Raw genomic sequence first — 20124 nt, 5'->3', positions numbered from 1 at the left:
TTTTTTTTTTTTTTTTACCTTGAAATAAATGAAACAAATATCTGGTTCATTCATTCTCTAGCATAAGGAACAGGACATTACCAGCATTCTGAGGTCCCTGAATGCTGTATCCCATTCATATCTCCTGTCTGCCCTAGATGTTTATAACTCTTCTGGAATTTTGTGTTATTTTTTCCCTCTTGCTTGACTTCAAATTTTTACCAAATATGTATTTATCCTTTCTTACTCCAAGATCATAGACATTCTCCTATGTATTCTCTAAACATTTTAAAGTTTGTCTTTCACATTTAAATCCTTAACCCATTAGGGATTTATTTTTGTGAATGGCATGAGGCAGGGATTCATATTCGTCCTTTTTTCACATGGATAGCTAATTGTCCAAATACCACCAGATACTAAATGGCACTGATTAACATTGCTATCATAAAATACAGTTCTCTATATGCATGCATCTGTTGCTGGGTACTTCATTCTGCTCTTATTTATTTTTCTTCCCCCACGCCAATAACACACTGTCTTAGTTACTGAAGCTTTATAATAAACCTTGAAATTTAGTAGGTTCTTCTTCAGCAACGTCTTGATTATTACTTGTCCTTGCTTTTCCATAAAAATGTATGAAAGTTGCATTTGCTCTGTATCCTTGTCAGCACTTGTTACTGTCAGTATTTTTTTTTTATTTTAGCCATTTCAAAGGCGTATATAGTATCTCATCATGATCTAAAAATTTTTTTATTTTTAATTTTTTTATTATAATTTATTGTCAATAAAAAATTAATGTTTATTTATTTTTGAAGGAGAGAGAGACAGAGTGTGAGTGGGGGAGAGGCAGAGAGAGGGGAAGACACAGAATCTGAAGCAGGCTCCAGGCTCTGAGCCATCAGCACAGAGCTCAATGCAGGGCTTGAACTCATGAACTGCGAGATCATGACCTGAGTCAAAGTCGGATGCTTCTGACTGCGTCAGTCATGATGTCCCTTTCATCATGACTTTAATTTGCATTTCCTAAATGACTAATGATGGTGAACATCTTTTCATGTACTTAATCTCCGTATCCTCTTAGGTAAAGTCTCTGTTTAAGTCTTTTGCCCCCCCCCTTTTTTTTCACATTTACCTCCAAAGTTATTTCTATATCTATCTAAATATATTGAAAACTGTGAGTTCACACAAATAAATCCAATTCCAATTCAACGAGATTCATTTTAGGTTTTTTCCTTTCTTTATCTGCAACTCCCTTCTAATGAGAAACTAGATTTCATTATCTTTAATATATTTACTTTCTTGCTCGGTTCTACTGTATGTGACTCATATCCCATCCCATTACTAACCTTCCCTCCTGGGCAAATGCCCTCCTTACTCTCCTTGGTCCTGACAGTCCACACTGGGCTACGCCCATGAAAGGATGCCCTCCTTGCCTTACTTGGGCGCCTACACCATGTTACTTCTACTTCTTCATGGGCACCGTCTGCATCCTGCCTGGAGTGAATTCCCATCACAAGTGACGACACCCTCCCCCATCACGGATGTCCTCACCTGCTCAGTCTCTGACCTCTGATACCTCACACGGGGTCACTCTTTGCCCGTTTTCTATATTGGAATATTTGTTTTCTTGCTCTAGAGGTGTTTTATTTTGTTTTGAGAGAGAGAGAGAGAGAGAGAGAGAGAGAGAGAGAGAGAGAGAGAGAGAGAGAATGAGCGGGAAAGGGGCAGAGAGAGAGGGAGACATAGAATCTGAAGCAGTCTGCAGGTTCTGAGTGTCAGCACAGAGCCCAATGCGGGGCTTGAACTCATGAACTGAACTGATTGTTACCTGAACTGAAGTCAGACACTTAACCGACTGAGCCACCAGATGCTCCAACTTGCTCTTGAGTTTTAAGAAATCTTTATATGTTCTAGGTACAAGTCCTTTGTTGGAAATGTGATTTGCCAATAGTTTTTCCCAGCCTTATCTTTTCATTCTTTTAACAGTGTCTTTCACAGAGCTAAAACTTTAAATTTTGATGAAATTCAATTGATCAAAAATTTTGTTATGGATTATGTCTAAGATTCTCAGTACAATGTTTATTTAAAAAAATTTTTTTTTAAATGTTTATTTATTTTTGAGACAGAGAGAGACAGAGCATGAATGCGGGAGGGTCAGAGAGAGGGAGACACAGAATCTGAAACAGGCTCCAGGCTCTGAGCTGGCAGCACAGAGCCCGACGCGGGGCTCGAACTCACGGACCGTGAGATCATGACCTGAGCCGAAGTCGGACGCTTAACCGACTGAGCCACCCAGGCGCCCCAGTACAATGTTTAATAGAAGTGGCGATAATGGGTATCCTTGTGTTATTCTTGATATGAAAAGGTATGCTTTTAGTGTTTCACTATTGAGGATGATATTTGCTATAGGTTTTTGTGACTAGGTGGCATGAAGTTAGGAAAGTGATAATAAGCTTATAATAATTTAAGTGCCTCTGATAATGCTATAAAAAGTTAATGAGAGGTGACATACCTCCTTATTGATAGCTTTATGAAGGATTAAAAGAAATTCACATAAAAGCAGGAAGGCACTGTGATACAAGAGAAAGGATACAGATTTGAGGGTCAGTCACACTTGACCCTCAGATCCCAGCTCCCTCACTCATAATTTGTGTGGCCCAGGAGATATATCTTCTCTGTTTGTTTCTTCATCTATAAAACCTTGTAAAATTATTTTAAAAATTAATTATCATGCATGAAAGGTTTTAGAATAGTGCAATGCCTGACTTTTGTGTTAGGTCCTAAAAGGTATGATTGTTACCATAAAATGTTGAAAGGCTCCTTAACTGACCCTAGTCTTTCATTTAACAAATATTCACTGAACACCTCCTGTATGTTGTGTGCCATATTAAGTAGGGGGAGATAGAGCTTTTTTTAATGTTTATTTATTTATTTCGAGAGACTGAGAGAGAGAGGACCTGAGTGGGGGGAGGGGCAGAGAGAGAGAGAGGAGAGGGAGAAGTGGGGATAGAGCTTTTAATTTAACAAGGTTACTAGTCCTACAGGCTATAAAGGATTCCTATAAGGTTATGGTAATGGTGTCTTATACTCAGTGTAAAATACTTTTACTTTCTAAATCTTTATAGTGACATTACATTTCTATACTAGTTTCTTCAATTGGAAGATCAGTATTTTAAAGGATTCCACCTTCAGAAAAATAGCTCTAGCATTTTCTCTATTGATGACAGCACTCATTAAGAAAGCATACTAAACACAACTCTCATTCAGTCAAGGCTGCAGTAGATACTATATTCCAACAACATGTTTCATTTTCAGTTATATAATACCATAGCAAATGCTTTCTCCTTGATAATTAGGAAGACATATGGCAAAATCCTAAGCCACATATTATCCACTGGGTTTTGGATTTCAAATGCCTTATACCCTGAAGTACTCATCATTCATTAATTACATTAAAAAGTTGAACTTATGTGAGATTGGTGTACCATCATGCAGAGCCCATGTTTTTATCTTTAAATGATTCTATTTAAAAATAAGAGCTACAAAGGAAATTATGAAAATTAAATGTTTAATCAAAACACATGGAGCTACCTCTAAGGTTATTAGATGGCAACATGGACTTAAATCACCTTTATATTTCATTTTCCCACATTTCCATCAGAGGAAGATGGGACCTAGCTTCACCTGAAGTCAATTACAAATAGTCCCTTCTTTACAGATAACAGTACGTAATGGCAGGAGGGACCATCTAAGGCAGATTTAAGTTGAGACTATCACCATAATCTGGATGCTGCAAAGACACAATAAGTCAGAGCAAAACTCAGCGGAAGGTGAATAGATGTTCGTGAGTGCTGAAAAAATTTAATTGACAGTAATGTGACCCCAACAAATTTAACTTTAAAAAATTCCAGAAGACATGTTATTTTGTTAAGTTTCCAATGTTCCTCTTGACAGATTACACGAGCACACAACAAGACAATATCAGTAGGTTAAGCGGTTAACTGTATCACATGAACTCCCATGTACGGAGAATATGGGCTTTCCCTTACGAACCAATATAATTGCATTACCCTATAAATGGTAATTTTAAAAAAGCAATGAAACTCTTTACGTAGAATGCATTTTTTAATGACTGATTTGGAATATAGTCTTGATCTAAAATGTTTACCAGAATATCATTACATTTTTAATCACTCCTCAACTAGCCTTATAGATTAGAGGCTAAACCAAGTAGAAAAAAAACATCTATTAAATAATTGAAAATACTGGTGCTTACCATGAGATCTGGGAAACCGACAACAACCATAGCATAACTAGTCTCATCTGAGAGAATTCGGTTAGGAGAGGCAATCTTTTGTCCCACTGCTGAACTTAGATTTTCAGATGATAGTTGATCACTTGAAATTTTATGAGGTATGCTGAAATCTGTTTCTGCAGTGGCAGAGAAACATTAGATACAATATGCCCCTACAATGCTCCAGGAATTAATTTTTGCAAGATTTCATTCTTGCCAACTCAAATAGAAAAGCACAAGTTAAAAAAGAGAAAACAGTTTAATTATATTCATGGCCTTTTGTTTGAGAAAACTCCATTTTTACAGTCAAGGCGTCTTCTCTAAGTGAATGCAAGTATTTACTGAATTCAAAATTTTATTAGCGCTTAAGAGACTCTTAAAAACTGAGAACAAACTGACAGTTGATGGGGGGTGGGAGGGAGGAGAGGGTAGGTGATGGTATTGAAGAGGGCATCTTTTGGGATGAGCACTGGGTGTTGTATGGAAACCAATTTGACAATAAATTTCATATATTAAAAAATAAATAAAATAAATAAACATTAAAAAAATTTATTAGCAATGCATATTACCACTAATAGCACCCTGCAGAAATGATGTGAAACTGCCCCAACCAGTGCTGGTAATGGTATGTTTTAGATTTTTTCCATAAGTACTATTCACCCCCCAAAACTGTGATGAATTAAGTAGACATCTAATGGTCTGTGTAAAAAAAAGAAAAGATGCTACCCTAAAAGACTATTAGACTTGGCACCTGAATGTATATAAAAATTCTGATTTCTCAGTTAGAAAAATCAATGACAGAACTTAAAAAAAGAGTAGATTCTCATTTACTATTTCTAAAGTAGTTACTAAGCTTTCCCTTTTAGTATGAACTTAACATATGTTGATGTTACTGCTCTAAAAGGATTCTAGGGGACTGTAAGCACGTACCCATACAGTCATAAACACAAAGAACATGGGATTTACCTTGTATGACTCCAAATCCTGTGCTAGGCAGCTCCTCTTTCAATGCGTACAACTGGCAAACCCCGCTGTCCTCAGATTCGATGTGTGCAGGCTTAGTTAAAAGATATTTCCTGCAAACAAACAAAACATCTAAGTGAAAAAAGTTCTTCTTTTTTAATAATTGTGAGTCCAGGCTATGAAAAATCAGAATTCTACCCCTTTCCCCCAAGGCTTCTTTTTTATATTCAGAGTAAAATTTGTAGTTTCTGAGTTACCTCATGAATTAACAAATAACTTCTCAACACTGTGTATCAGGAGCAGCGCATAATAACAATGCACTAATAAATATGAACCAAAATCTAACACTTCCTGTAAGAGGAAGGGCTGCAATAATAATAATAATAATAATAATAATAATAAATAAACAAATAAATAAAGCAATTCTAATGAGAAACTACCCCCACCCCTGTATCATGGGACCCGCTATTGATATGACTGTTTCATCAGTCAGTCAGTCAAGAGGGAGCCTGGTCTCTGATTTCTGACCAGCTGAGGGACAGAAGCCCTAACCATTGTAACCACTGTAATCCCCTTGATCTACTTATTTTTAAGATTTCTAAAATAGGGATGTATAAATAGGCAGAAATCTTTTGCAGCAGGCTACTTCTGCTTGTGACCCGAGGGGAAGAGAGAGTCTGTATTTAGCCAGTAGAGGTAATGTGTGAGAGAGGGGGACTTAAAATTTACTGTGCACCCTATTTATGTCAAGTGCATATAATGGCCCTTTCTTCAAGAAGTGTATATAGTCCAATGGTGGCAGGCAACACAAACACGAACATAACTAAGTAAGAGCAACCAAGATAGAATGAAGAAGAAACTTCTAAGGGGTGAATTCTGTGAAGTTCCAAAAAGGCAACAGCTCTAGGGCAGAGACTATGACCCTCTGAAGAGAGGATAAATCAAAAATCTATTTTGAAGCATCTCTGGTTTGGTAAGAATACAGTGGATTCTCAATGTACTAATAGGAAAAATCCAAAGAAATATGGATCAGACATAAAAGTCATTATGTTTCTACTGTTCATTTCAATGTCATTCTCTGAAACACTTTCATGATTACTCCGTGAAGTGATATTTAATTGGTTTTCATTTTTTCCCTCCCCTTCTTCTTTCACCTATAGAGATGCCAAATTCAGAAACTGTGTGTGAAAAGACAGACTGGAAGACACAACAGTAAGGATGCTGGGTAAATGCTCTATGAGACACTACGTAAATCCACCCACTGGTGTGTTCTACTCTCCACCAGAAGCCACTTGTCCTCCGCTACAAGGAAGACTGTCTTGAGGTCGATGGGAAGTGAGATGGTGTGTGTTCGCCCTTCGAGAACATCCAGCACAGTCAGGCTGTTCCTGAAAGAGGAGAAGAAAACTATCTGAAAGGAAATGATGAGGGTAACGATTGAGTAACAATGGCACAGTCATTTCATGATACTTCATGCAACCCTAAAGAGAATGTTTTCAAGACTAAATAATAATAAAGAGAAATATTAATTGAGAAAACAGATCTATAAAACTCTAAACTCTGTAGGGGTATGCATAAGAAGAAATAATGGATGCTGATAACCGCAAAGCTGGCAGTGGTGGTACTTTGAAATTAAGAGCACTGTCTTTTCTTAGGTCTGGATTTAAATGTTCTCGCAATGTGGGATGAGTTGCTTTTACAATAGCATATTTGTAATGTGGTTATATTGGCTTTATAATAAGCAAGTATAATTAAATGAGGAAACAGAATGGGCAAACTAAGGATCCCAGTTTAAATCTTCTATAGCAAAGCACTCACCCATTTTCTTTGTAGAATACTAGCCAGTTTTTGTGCGAAAATTCTTTACACATTTTATAAGTTTCCTAAAGACAAAACCAAACAAAATATTCACATTAAATATGTGAGATGCAGTCATGTGTCTTCAGTTGCTTTCCCTTAAATAAAGTTCTCCAACATGTAAAACATGTAATCCTGTGAGAAGCCGCCTCTTTATTTACTCCAAGGCTCTTACGGTGATGTGGATTTAAATACAATTCAAAATTTATTGTGAACTATGTGCTAAAACATCTTTTAGGATAAAAGTTTAAAAAGTAATGCCAAATACTGGTTAGAGATAAATATGCTATCTGGAGAGTAACTGTGGAATTTATACCATAATATAGACATAAAGGAAATACTGCTTTTTGTAGATTTGGATGTATTTACGGCATTTAAAACATCTCTCTTTTTTTTCTTTCCATGGTCTTTTAAGACTTATGTATTGCAGGGCAGAAGGTAAGTCGTATTTTATATCCATTACCTTTCTCTGAATGGCAGAATAAATTCTCTTGGGTTGGCCTGAAACTTATTTACTAGTTTAATTTAGTTAATAAGTTCAAATGTTTATTCATCTAGTAGGTGCACTCGGGTGTCATACTTGTCAGTTTATCATATAAATCCAAAACATAAACATATTAACTCAAAAACAGTTCAGTGACTGCATGATTAGGAATTTGTCATGAATATCACCCTCAAGAAGCCCACGAAGCTCTATCGCTATTATAGCTCAGTCCTGACAGGTCTTCATGTGAGTACGATGTATACAAAAAAAAGCTATTGGTGTTAGTTATATGTGTATTAGTGTCTTACTTATATGTGTATCAGTGTCTTTTCATATTGCGTTAAAATCTACAAGCGCACAATAAGAGAATTCTCTTGTGCTGTAAATAAAAGGCCCTGAGAAGAACGGCCATGCATGCATCTTTAAGGTAGAAAACTACAGAAGTCCTTGGCAACTTGCTGGACAAGTTGGGTATTCCTTACAGCTTCCTCCTTGTTCCACCAGGAAGATTTCTTAGGTGTAACCTCTTCGGAAGGGAGGATGAGACGTCGAAGGGCTCGGCTAGTGGTGTCTAATAAGAGGATGACATTACTCTGGAAATAAAGAGAACAGTAAACAGCTCAAGATGTTCTTTTTTTTTTTTTTTTTTTTTTTTTTTTTTTAAGCAGCAGCTTCTTGACAACCTGGGAATAAAACATATAGTGGTAAACCAAAAGGAAGATGACAATATTGAAATACTTAAGAGACACCATAAAGACACTAAATGGTTTTCCTTAATACAGAATTTAAAGTAGTAGATGGTTTGATGAAAATATTTCAATTATGTAATGCAGAAGGGAGTCTCTTTGAAGATTTTATCTTAAAACCATCCCCTTCTATACACAGGCTATTTTAACCATGGTTCTGTTTTATTATATACTTGAAATTAAGAGGATTGATAATTTTTAAAGTCCATTTACTTTCATAAAACTTACATGTCAAGAGTGTTTTGTTGAAAATTGTCTTACATTGTGCATAACTAAATCTCACTCATGCTTTTCACAAATCCAGATTTACTTCAGAAAATGTGTACATGATAAATAGATAGGTTAGCAAGAAAATATCAGGATCTCAAGAACTTAATTCATAATGAGTGTGTCTTCATTTCAAAACTCACAGTTGGTGCTGTAATAACGTACAAACAAGAGATTTCTCTCCAGCGGTATTAATCACAGTTTTGCAAATGAAGTAATAATCTCCCAGTAATTAGCAGTGTTTTTTCAAGAAAAAAAAATTTAAGTAAATCTCAAGCATTACAATCAATGAACAGAAATACATGAATAAGAACTTAAAATTGAGAAAGCCAGAAAAGATTAAATATTTTAAAGAGATGCTATTAGCTTGGTTTTTTTTTTTAAGTTAAAATTTAAACATGTTTGAAGATTAGACAAAAAGGTTTGCAGGGTACCTGGGTTGCTCAGTTGGTTGAGCGTCTGACTCTTGGTCATGATCCCAGGGTCTTGGGATTGAGCCCCATGTTGGACTCATGCTGAACCACTGACCATGGAGCCTGCTTGGGATTCATTCTTTCTCCCTCCCTCCCTCTCTTTCTTTCTCTCTCTCCCCCTCTGCTCTCTCTCCCACTCACACACACTCTTTTTCTAAAATAAAACAAAAATCAAAAAACTCCGAGAGCCCCAAAAATGTTCGCAAAAAGGCACGTACAAGCTGTTTGTCAAGCCTCATTGTTATGCAATGGTCTTTTTCTAGAAAGTTTTTGTTTTGTTTTGTTTTAAATTTGGGGCTTCTCTAGCTATCCTAACCCTTAGGAACTTTTCATTTCAAAAACTTTCTTTGGGGAAAATGAAGTCATAAAGCACCCAAAGAATTACTGTATAGTTTGTGAAATATAGGAGACAAAATAAAAAATGTTTGTTGGCTTGTTTCTTAGTATTTACTGAGCAGCTTATATTTAAAGCACAAAGGAGAACACAATAATGAATTAACCATGACCCTTGCCCTCTCTTATGTGGTCCAGTTAGAAATAAAAAGAAAGGCAAAAAGATTGATGATGGGCATTGAGGAGGGCACTTGGGATGAGCACTGCGTGTTGTATATAAGTGATGAATTATGAGAATCTACCCCCAAAACCAAGAGCACACTGTATACACTGTATGTTAGCCAACTTGACAATAAATTATATTAAAGTTAAAAAAAAGAAATAAAAAGAAAGGCAGAAAGATTGATGATTCATCCACTAACCTGGGACCTCATAGTGCGGTTTCAAGTGTATTTTACTAGCTAATTGTACTGAAGTGCTCAAAAATTAAAGTAGTATTTGTACCGTGCAGTTTCCTTCACTGAATCCTGGCTGTTAAAAAATGCTATTAAACATGTTGACAGAGTTTAAACTTCTCCACAAACATCACTCTTAGAATGCATCATTGGTATGACAGGCAATTTTCCATTCAGGACGTGTGTTACAGATATTCTTTTTAAAATCATTTCATACGAGAGGTATTATTTCTGGCCTTTGAAAGTTTGAAAAGGATGGCAGTACCTTAAAGTACCTTAAAGTTACTTAAGAAAATGTATTAATTAACAAATTAAAAAGTGACAGTCTTATTCCATTCTAGATTAAATCTTTTTTTTGAGGAAGTATTTTTATTTTATTTTATTTTATTTTATTTTATTTTATTTTATTTTATTTTATTTTATTTTATTTATTTTATTTTATTTATTTTTTAATATTTATTTTTGAGACAGAGAGAGACAGAGCATGAATGAGGAAGGGTCAGAGAGAGAGGGAGACACAGAATCCGAAGCAGGCTCCAGGCTCTGAGATGTCAGCACAGAGCCCGACGCGGGGCTTGAACCCATGGACCGCGAGATCATGACCTGAGTTGAAGTTGGATACTTAACCGACTGAACCACCCAGGCGCCCCTTGGAAGTATTTTTTTAAAGGAGAAACTCTTTCTTGTATGATAAATATGAACAACATTAACATGAATTCTTAGCGCTTTAGCAGTTTGGGATAATATTAACTTTTCTAAGCAAAAGAAAGTTCTAAAAATAATGTTTGATTCCAAAATATAATTAAGCAGAAGAATAAGCAGATGATTAAACAGATACAATTAAGCAGAAAAATAAGTATGGTTTTGCATTTTTCTTCCTTTTTAGGGTCTAATACTTATATACTCATAACTTGGCATAAGCAAATTGAAAACCTGTGCCTTTCTGAACGACAGAAAGCATATATGTATTTGCAGCCCTCGTTGGACTTAGAATTAGTTTTAGAAACAATTGGCAACATGAAGGAGTTCTGTTGGTCCATCCTTTTGGATGTTAATGGTTTCCTTCTGTAAATGACTAATGATATATTCTGAGTTTAAAAATAGAATTTTGCGTCACACATGAGTACATGTAACTGTGGCTTTGGTGCTCCTTTAAGGGGGGCAGGGAGAAGAAGTGAGCAATTTTATTATGTTTGTATCTGACTGGGAGAAAAGTAACCTCTGGATGACCTCAATGTCCTAAAGTCTGAAATTCTAAACTTCGTACAGATGTAATAAGTAATCTCATGGCAGGAGAGGGGGAAGGGTGGAGGGTCTTTATTTTTAGGCATGGCCAAGTTTCCCTTTCCTCACTTAAGATTTTATTTTAGCGAGGAAGCTTTGAACAACTTCTTTAACCAGGGAAATGCATCCATAGCAAGCTTTAGACAAGGGATAGTGGAATTAATGGCAGTGATTCTCTGCAATATTTTAGCTCTGCTCTCAGTGAGGGCAGGATGGGGAAGGAGGAACTGATGGCAGTGCACACATTTGTTATTTGATTAGAATTATTTATCATTTGTCCAATTTTACAGACGCATGCTGTTCATTTGAAACTAAAGAGGTCTTACCTCCTAACACGGTTTTAATATGATGGCTAAGATACCCTCTTTGGGAAAAGAAGAGTCAGTTCAGAGGGTACAGTGGGAATATTCCTCCTACAAGCTAGGCATGCCTTCTCAGGGTGCTGAGGTAGCTTTCTAGAAAACTGTTCAGGCTGTGGTCAAAGGGACAAGTCAGAATGTCAGGAGACAAAGTGCTGGCCATGGAAGTTGACAGTCTGGCCACGACAGTTGTAAAATGCTGAACAGAGTATTAATCAGCAATGTTGCCAAATAATTGGATCTTCTGAGAAAATAAAAATCTGGCAGGATTGTTTGAATAAATACTCCAAATTTAGATTCTTACTCAATTGGCTTGCTGAATTAAAAATCACCAAGATAGCATGTGTTTTTTATGACAGATTCTTCTCATTGTAGAATTCAATTCAATGCCACTGATATTTTATTAGAAACCTATAACACAAGGGGTGCTTGGGTGGCTCAGTCGGTTAAGCATCCCTCTTTTGGTTTTGGCTCAGGTCATGATCTCAGTTTGTGAGTGCAAACCCCACGTTGGGCTCTGCACTGACAGTGCAGGGACTGCTTGGAATTCTCTTTCTGCCCCTCCCCTGCTCATGCTCATGGTCTCTCTCTCTCTCTCTCTCTCTCTCTCTGTCTCTCTCAAAATACATAAACTAAAAAAAAAAAAAAGAACATATAAAGCAAAACCCTTATTCCATGTCATGGATACAAACTTTTATAAGCAATATATGGATATTTATAAATTCTGCTTGCAGGAGAAAGTGAAAATGAAAAAAAAAAGTGAAAACCTGAAAAAATTTAACTCAGAATTCATGATAATTATTTACGCAAGGCCTAAAGTTAAAGTTGACTTATTTACTCAGTGAAACACTGACATGTTATTTATGCAACATTTCCTCTTGATTAGACACAGTCTAAAAGTATTGTTTCTTGGTAACACTTTGTTCTCCTAGTGACTTTAAGTATTCGTAAATAGCAACACTGCATTTCTTTAATATTTTCCTATTATGAATACTTTTTAATTTTTCACACTATTCTTTTCCCCAAGTAGCTATAGTGAGTGAGATGGTGGATGGAATTTAATTCTGGGGGGGGCCAATCCAATCTGGTTTGAATCTCAGTTCATTATGTAGCTACCGGGCAGGTTATTGAAACTCTCTGAGCCTCCATTCTCTCAAATGTAAATCTGGCTGACGGGTATCTCAGTGGGCTACTGGAAGAATAGCATGGGATGATGTATGTAATCTTTCATTTGGCACACTGCCAACATTTAATAACTGCTCCTTCTGTTTGCGAGGCTCATCACTTAGCCTTCTGGGATACCACACTCCCTGCCCTGTCCACCTACTTCACTGGCCACTCATCGTCAATCCCCTTGGTTGATTCTCCCGTATCTCCCTGTTTTCTTAATATTTCATTGCCCCAGGGCTTGGACTTCTCTGCCCACACTCACTCTCTTGGTGACCTCTTTCAGCCTCGTGGTTTTCAGTAACATTACATGCCAAGACTCCCAAATGTTCTGATCTCTCCCCTGAACTCCAGGCTCATCTACTGGGATGTCTAACAGGCATCTCACATTTAATCAAAGGTCTACTCCCTCCCAAATCAATTCCTCATCTCAGTTGATGGCGCCTCTGTTCTTTCAGTTGCTCATGCCCTAGACTTTGAAGTTGCCCTTAATTAGCTCCATCCTCTCTCACCCCATGCATCTGATCTGTTAGGAAATCCTGTTGGTTCTACCTTCAAAATATATCCAGAACCCATCGTTACTTACAACCTCCATACTCTAAACTGCAATTACCTCTTGCTGGATCACTGCAAAAATTTCTTTACTAGTCTCCTTCATTCTGCCTTACCACCTACAGACTATTTGCTGCAGAGGAGCCAGAGAAATCTTTTAAATATATAAGTTAGGTCACGCTACTCCTCTGCTTGAGATGCTCTAACACCTTCCTCTTCCACCCACAGTCAGGGCCCAGGACATTACAATGGTCTATGAGGCTCTGCACAGTCTGCTTCCTCACTCCCTGCACCACGTCCCTGCTCCAACTAGCTGAGTAACCTGTGATCTCACCTCCTTATGCTCTCCCCCTTGCTCAATCTTCCCCATCACACTTCTTTAACGATGGAACAAAAGCATGCTCCAGCCTCTGGGCCTCTGCCTGGAACGCCCTTATTTTAGATATCTGTTCTCCCCCTCACGTCCCTCAAGCCTTTGCTTAAATATCCCTTCCTCAGTTAGGCGGTCCCTGCCCATCTACCCTACTTTGAATGGCAATCTTCCTGCCAGCCTTGCTTCTCCTCTTCTAGCTTGAGATATAATTTACTTCTTTTGCTCATTGTCTGTCTTTCTGTACCACAAAGTAAGCTTTTCAGGACAAAAATTATTGTTGTTTTCTTTGCTGCAGCATCCCCAGTAATAGGCACGTGATATAATTTGTTGAATGAATAATATGCTTGAATGAATACTATGGTATTTGGTAGATACTAGGTGGATAATAAGCATGCAAAAACATTACACTCCTTTCTATTGGTATGGTACAGATTAACTTAGACCTTCAGAATTCTCACTAATTGAGACACAGCCTGCTTTTTGATCTATACCTTCTATTTGGAATTATTATTTTTTTTTTTAAATTAGTGTTTTTTATTATTTATTTTTGAGAGACAGAGAGAGACAGAGCACGAGCAGGGAGGGGCAGAGAGGGAGGGAGACACAGAATCCGAACAGGCTCCAGGCTCTGGGCTGTCAGCACAGATCTCCACCCAGGGCTTGAACCCACGAAGCGTGAGATGATGGCCTGAGCCAAAGTCAGACACTTAACCGACTGAGCTACCCAGGCGCCCCTGGAATTATTTTAAGCTTGACTCTAAACACCTGTACTTTTCATCAGTGCTATCTTACACTAGTAGTGATGGTTAAAACTTGAGCTTCATTACATACCAAAGGAGTTCAGTGTCATCGTGCAGTGAACGGAAGGTTTATGTCCTCCCAAAATTCATATGTTGAAATCCTAAACCCTGGCATTTAGGATTACTAGGAGGTAGGGGTCTATGGGAGGTGATTAGGTCATTAGGGTGGAGTCCTCCTGAATGGGATCAGTCGTCTCATAAATGAGACACCAATGCGATCCCTCCCTCGCTCTTTCTGCCCCGTGAGGTTACAATGAACAGACAGCTATCTAGCAAGTGGGTTCTCACCAGACACCAGATCCAGATTTGCTTATTCTTGATCTTGGATGTCCCAGCCTCCAGAACTGTGAGAAATAAATTTCTGTTGTTTATAAGCTCCCTAGTCTATGCTACTTGTGTTAGAGTAGCCCAAACAAGACCAAGACAAGTCCATTCACTATATGTTTGTGGCTGTGTCTACATTAAGAATGTCATTCAGGTTTCAAATAAAACGCATCTCCTAAGGGGAGCACCCCTTCATACTGTTACTTCCACCTTCCACTTCCTCCTCCCCCACCCCTATCACTCCCCAGGACATTGTCTCGTTTCTATACAGCACTTATCACCGCCTGAAACCAGCATATTTATTTGTTGGCTTACTTTATGGTCTGTCTCCCCAAAGAGAATGCAAGTTTCACAACAAAGAATTATCCGGCCTCAAATGTCATTAGTGCTGAGGTTGAGAAACCCTAATTTACATGCTTCCAGAATTATAGGTCATGTTGAAGTCTCCGCAGAGAAGATATTAGCCTGCCTTTGTGGTACTGACAAAACACAGCTCTGATCCCTCCCTGATGTTTATGAAAGCATGTATTTTCACTTGTAGGTTGCGAATCATCTTTGCCTTTTTCTTCACACAGCTTACTCTTGGCGTAATTGTACCATGTGAGTAGCCCGGGATGCCTTACCTGCTGCTCGTGGAGAACCACTTGACCCTTGAGGGGATTTCCCAGTGGTGCCACTGTCACAAATGGGTGCCAAATTCTACTGGCCATTCTTGGGAAGAGGTCAGAGAGGTCCACCATGTAGCCACTTTTCCCCGTCATGTTCAGAAAGTATAAGGTGATGGGATTGCATGCAACTACATAGAGGGTATTTTCCTCATTTTCTGTAATGACAAAAAGGTGTTGACTGTGTGATCTGCAGTAGATTTTCTGACTGGTCAAGAGGTCCAGTGAAATCTGAATCATGAGACTGAGCACACAGCTGGAACTCAGTGGACAAACCGTGATGGATTGATTAGGATATACATACGTTATGTATATATATCAATTAACTTTAATTCTAACCTCCCAAAATGCTCTTTTCTCCCAAAAATACAGAAGAGGTATAAAAACAAAGAAACAAAAAACAATTAAAACTCAGTTTGCATAAGTGGACAATACTGAAACAGAGAGTTCAATTACAGAAAGGGCAGCATTATTTTTATGGGCCAATTCTGACTGACGGCAGCTGCCTGGAATGTTGTTCTGAGAACCATGAGGCCAGGACAAGGTTTAACCAGAAAAGCGCTCCTGGTTAGCGATGCCTCTCACTGGCATGGGGCAGAGGATCACAGCATACTTATTTCGAATTCTGAAAGATGGGACAAGGGCCAAAGTTCAAGCTTTATACATAAAATCCGTATTTATTCTCTACTGGTGAATGTAAAATATCTTCATAAGAGCACCTGTCTGTTACCAAAAACCCCTGTGTATATGTGTATATATATATATATATATATATATATATATATATATATATACACACACACACGTATATACACACACACATATATATGTGTATATACACGTATATATATGTGTGTGTATATACACATACATATATGTGCATATATGTGTGTGTGTGTGTGTGTGTGTGTGTGTGTGTGTATATATATATATATATATATATATATATAATTTTTTGCCCTCATTTTACTTATTTTGATGGGGGTGGGGTGGAGAAGCAGAGAGAGAGGATCCCAAGCCGGTTGTCAGCGCAGAGCCCGATGTGGGACTCAAACTGGTGAATCCTGAGATCATGACCTGAGCCGAAACTGAGTCAGACCCTTAACTGACTGAGGCACCCAGGTGCCCCAAAACCTTGTATATTTTTAAAGCATATATTTTTATTCCACAAAGCTGATTTTGGGAATAAATAATATTCATAGAACTTAGATAACAAAAACTTGCTTCTGAATTTTCCCCTCAACAATCCCCATCCTAGGCAAGTTAGAAACTCTCTCCCTTTCTTCTGTCATCACCTCTGTTTAATAGGACCTTAGGAACGGCCCTCGATTGAAAACTTCTGCCAAAAAGTACCCAGGGCACACTGTATGAGTCAGTAGGAAATGGCAGCAGTCCAGAAATGTAGATGCCAAAAATTCACGTCCTTCATTTGCCGTTCTTTAAAATAAATGTAATGACTGCAAAGCACTCCAGCCGTGCTTTGGTGGTTCACGCCATCATCAAACTGGAATCCCAGCCCCCAAATCCAATGTTTCTCTTTTTCTTGTTCCCTTCTATTTTTAGCACATGCCTGGGTGTGTTTAACTTTGTGCTACAGTTGTAATGAGAAACAGACATACGCATACAAACTTAGCGGTGCTTATGTGGATTCCACAATAGTATTTTGTTAGGTTGTTATAGGAAATTAGGCCTAAATTGCATATAATTACTATCCAATCCAATATGACACAGTTACTGAGTCTATCATAGACTTTTTGATGTCTAGAGATTCTTTCAATCCTTCTTCTAGAAAAAAGTCAGTACAGGAAGGAAAAATCAAAAGAATAAATTGACATACCACATGACGTAGCAATGTCACAGATTAAATTAATTTCATCCAATGGTAATTTGCAGGAGGCACATTCTTCAGTAAAGGTTTGGGATCTTTCTTCATATCTTTCTATTGGATACTCCTGTATGTTTATAAGTGCTGGACCCTATAATAAAGTAGTTGTCTGAGTTAGGAATTTGGATAGTTACTAAAATGTAGAAAAACTGAAGTTTTCCTAAAATATGAAATTTAAATTCAAATACCCAACATCTTGATATACCTCTTCTTATTTTGTTGACTACCATGGTACCTATAACAATAATAATACCATATACTTGCATTTATAAATGCTTTCAATTGTCCTATCTTAATTTCTCACTTTCTTTTCTTTTTTTTTTTAATTTTTTTTTTTAACGTTTATTTATTTTTGAGGCAGAGAGAGACAGAGCATGAACAGGGGAGAGGCAGAGACAGAGGGAGACACAGAATCTGAAACAGGCTTCAGGCTCTGAGCTGTCAGCACAGAGCCCGACGCGGGGCTTGAACTCACGGACCGGACCGTGAGATCATGACCTGAGCCGAAGTCGGACACTCAACCGACCGAGCCACCCAGGCGCCCCTCTCACTTTCTTTTCTTTTTACTCACAAGGTACACCAGATGAAAAACCCCATAGGATTTCTGATTACTTTATTCCTTCCTAAACAATGGTCAAGGTTTGAACTCCAAGTATTGGGACCCGGGGCTGTCCAAACTAGGAAAATAATCTGTAAATGCATGAATCAGGACCTTATATAGTTCCATTGTAAAGAATGATTATTATACCATTATATAGAATATAATGGCTAAACTTCAGTCTTTGAAATAAAAGCTTGCTGATAACTACTGTTGTTTACAAAAGGTAGAATATTATACACATAGTGAAAATTATTCAATATAAACATAAGCAGAGGATCTAATTTAATAATATTATTGATATTAGGGCTGGTACTTAGAGAAAACAACTATATAGAAGAATTATATAGATGTAACTACACTTTCAATATTCCCATGCCATACAGTCCTTTTTTAAAAGTTTATTTACTTATTGAGAAAGAAAGAAAGAGAGCACGTGCACAAGTAGGGGATGGGTACAGAGAGACAGAGAGAGAAAATCCCTAGCAGGCTCCACGCTGTCAGCACGAACTGTGAGATCATGACCTCGGCTGAAATCCAGAAGTGGATGCTTAACTGACTGAGCCACCCAGGTGCCCCCAGTCCTTAATTAATCAAAAATGTCTGGGTTAGATGGTGACTGTTGTGGCATCCCTGCCACCCTCCATCCTGCCCCTTTCTATCTAGTCTGCATCTCTGGAGCTGGAAATCTAAAAACAACATTCCTCAAACTCCCTTGCAGTAAGGGTTCTGGATGTGATTTCAGTTCTGCCAATTAAATGCACTTAAATGGCCCACAGGTCAAGTGCAAGCCATTGCTTGCTTTTGTAAATAAAACTTGACTACAACACAGCCATATTCATCTGTTAGCCTATTACCTATGGTTGCTTTTGTTCTATCACAGTCGAGTAGCTGCAACAGAATCTGTATGGCCTAAAACATTAACCATCTGGCTCTTTACAGAAAAAGTTTGCTGATCCTGCTTCGCCGTGTCGCTGCCAGCAGCAGGTATGGTAGTAGAAGCAGACACACTGACCTTGAGACTAAAAGTCCAGTGGTGGCCCCTTGACTTCTGTTTCTTCTGTCCTTTCCAATGATATTACAAGCATCCAATTCCCCACAGTAAATCCCTTTCTGCTTGAATACCTAAAGGAGTTTCTATTGTAACCACTGGTACTCCTTTCCTTTGCCTTTTTACATGAAAACAAGGATCATGGAGTAACTCTTTTAGGAGGACACACAACATACCTGACTCTAATTCACGTTGGCTCTTAGGAATTCTACTAGTCACTGACAATGACCTACACTGAGTTCCTCAGAGGCCAGGCTGGCTTGAGAGTTGGAGTGGAAGTTAAATCTAAAATAACCTCAGAACAAGTTATTTTGGAGATTGTATGGAGTTTTCCCCAGGGAACATATAGAAAAAGTTGTAACATTCAGTATTTGAATGAAGAAATGATGGTGTCAACCTTTACGTCTATGTGATGAGTTACTGCTGGACACAACAGTTTTTGCATTCCATTTCTTGACTGACCAAACGTCCAGAAGCCCATGAACGTCTGCTCTGGCAGAGGCAACCTGTCAAGGATGATTTGAAAAGTAAACATTTCTTGTTTCCGAGTTATAGGAAAAACCCAACCCATCTATTATACAAGTAAATTTGAAGAATGTTTTACTTACAAGTGAATTATATTTTATTTTAAGACAGTCTATGATACAACACTTGGAATATACTTTAAGAGGAAGATTTCATTTTTGCCCTTTGCAATGACATGGATGGAGCTAGAGAGCATAATGCTGATCGAAATTCAGTCAGTCAGAGAAAGACAGACACCATATGATTTCAGTCATATGTGGAATTTAAGAAACAAAACAAATCAGCAAAGGGAAAAAGCAGAGAGAGGGGGAGAAATCAAGAAACAGATTCTTAATTATAGAGAACTGATGGTTACCAGAGGGGAGGTGGATGGGGGTATGGGCTAAATAGGTGATGGGGATTAAGGAGTGCACTTGTCATGATGAGCACTGAGTGATGTATGGAATTGTTGAATCACTATATTGTACACCTGAAACTAATATAACACTGTATGTTAACTAACTAGAATTAAAATAAAAAGTGAAAAAAAAAGACTTCACATTTCTGAAACTTAGAAGCTAAGGTCCTATTTGGTTTTTATCTTGATGACAAACATAATTAAGGTTTACATATTTTTCCTTGAATGGGTAAAATACTTAGCAATTTAACATCTTAGTTCCTAGCAGAGTACAGGAAGGATTTAAAGAAAAA

The 20124-nt window shown here is 37.8% G+C and overlaps 1 protein-coding gene across 3 annotated transcripts in view; it reads right to left on the bottom strand.

The window, feature by feature from the left end:
• VWA8 (von Willebrand factor A domain containing 8) overlaps positions 1-20124 on the bottom strand; it is a 363734-nt gene that overhangs the window by 108548 nt on the left and 235062 nt on the right. For all 3 annotated transcript variants that reach the window (XM_047859419.1, XM_047859262.1, XM_047859340.1), the window contains 8 exons: positions 19307-19415; positions 17213-17351; positions 15334-15533; positions 8060-8170; positions 7055-7119; positions 6499-6624; positions 5240-5349; positions 4256-4410 (listed from right to left, as the gene is read on the bottom strand). In XM_047859419.1, coding sequence (XP_047715375.1) covers positions 4256-4410; positions 5240-5349; positions 6499-6624; positions 7055-7119; positions 8060-8170; positions 15334-15533; positions 17213-17351; positions 19307-19415 — 1015 coding nt within the window. The remainder of the gene's footprint in view (positions 1-4255; positions 4411-5239; positions 5350-6498; positions 6625-7054; positions 7120-8059; positions 8171-15333; positions 15534-17212; positions 17352-19306; positions 19416-20124) is intronic.

Source organism: Prionailurus viverrinus, chromosome A1, assembly GCF_022837055.1.
Source record: "Prionailurus viverrinus isolate Anna chromosome A1, UM_Priviv_1.0, whole genome shotgun sequence".
Classification (NCBI taxonomy): Eukaryota; Metazoa; Chordata; class Mammalia; order Carnivora; family Felidae; genus Prionailurus; species Prionailurus viverrinus.
This window is presented reverse-complemented; position numbering and strand designations above follow the sequence as displayed.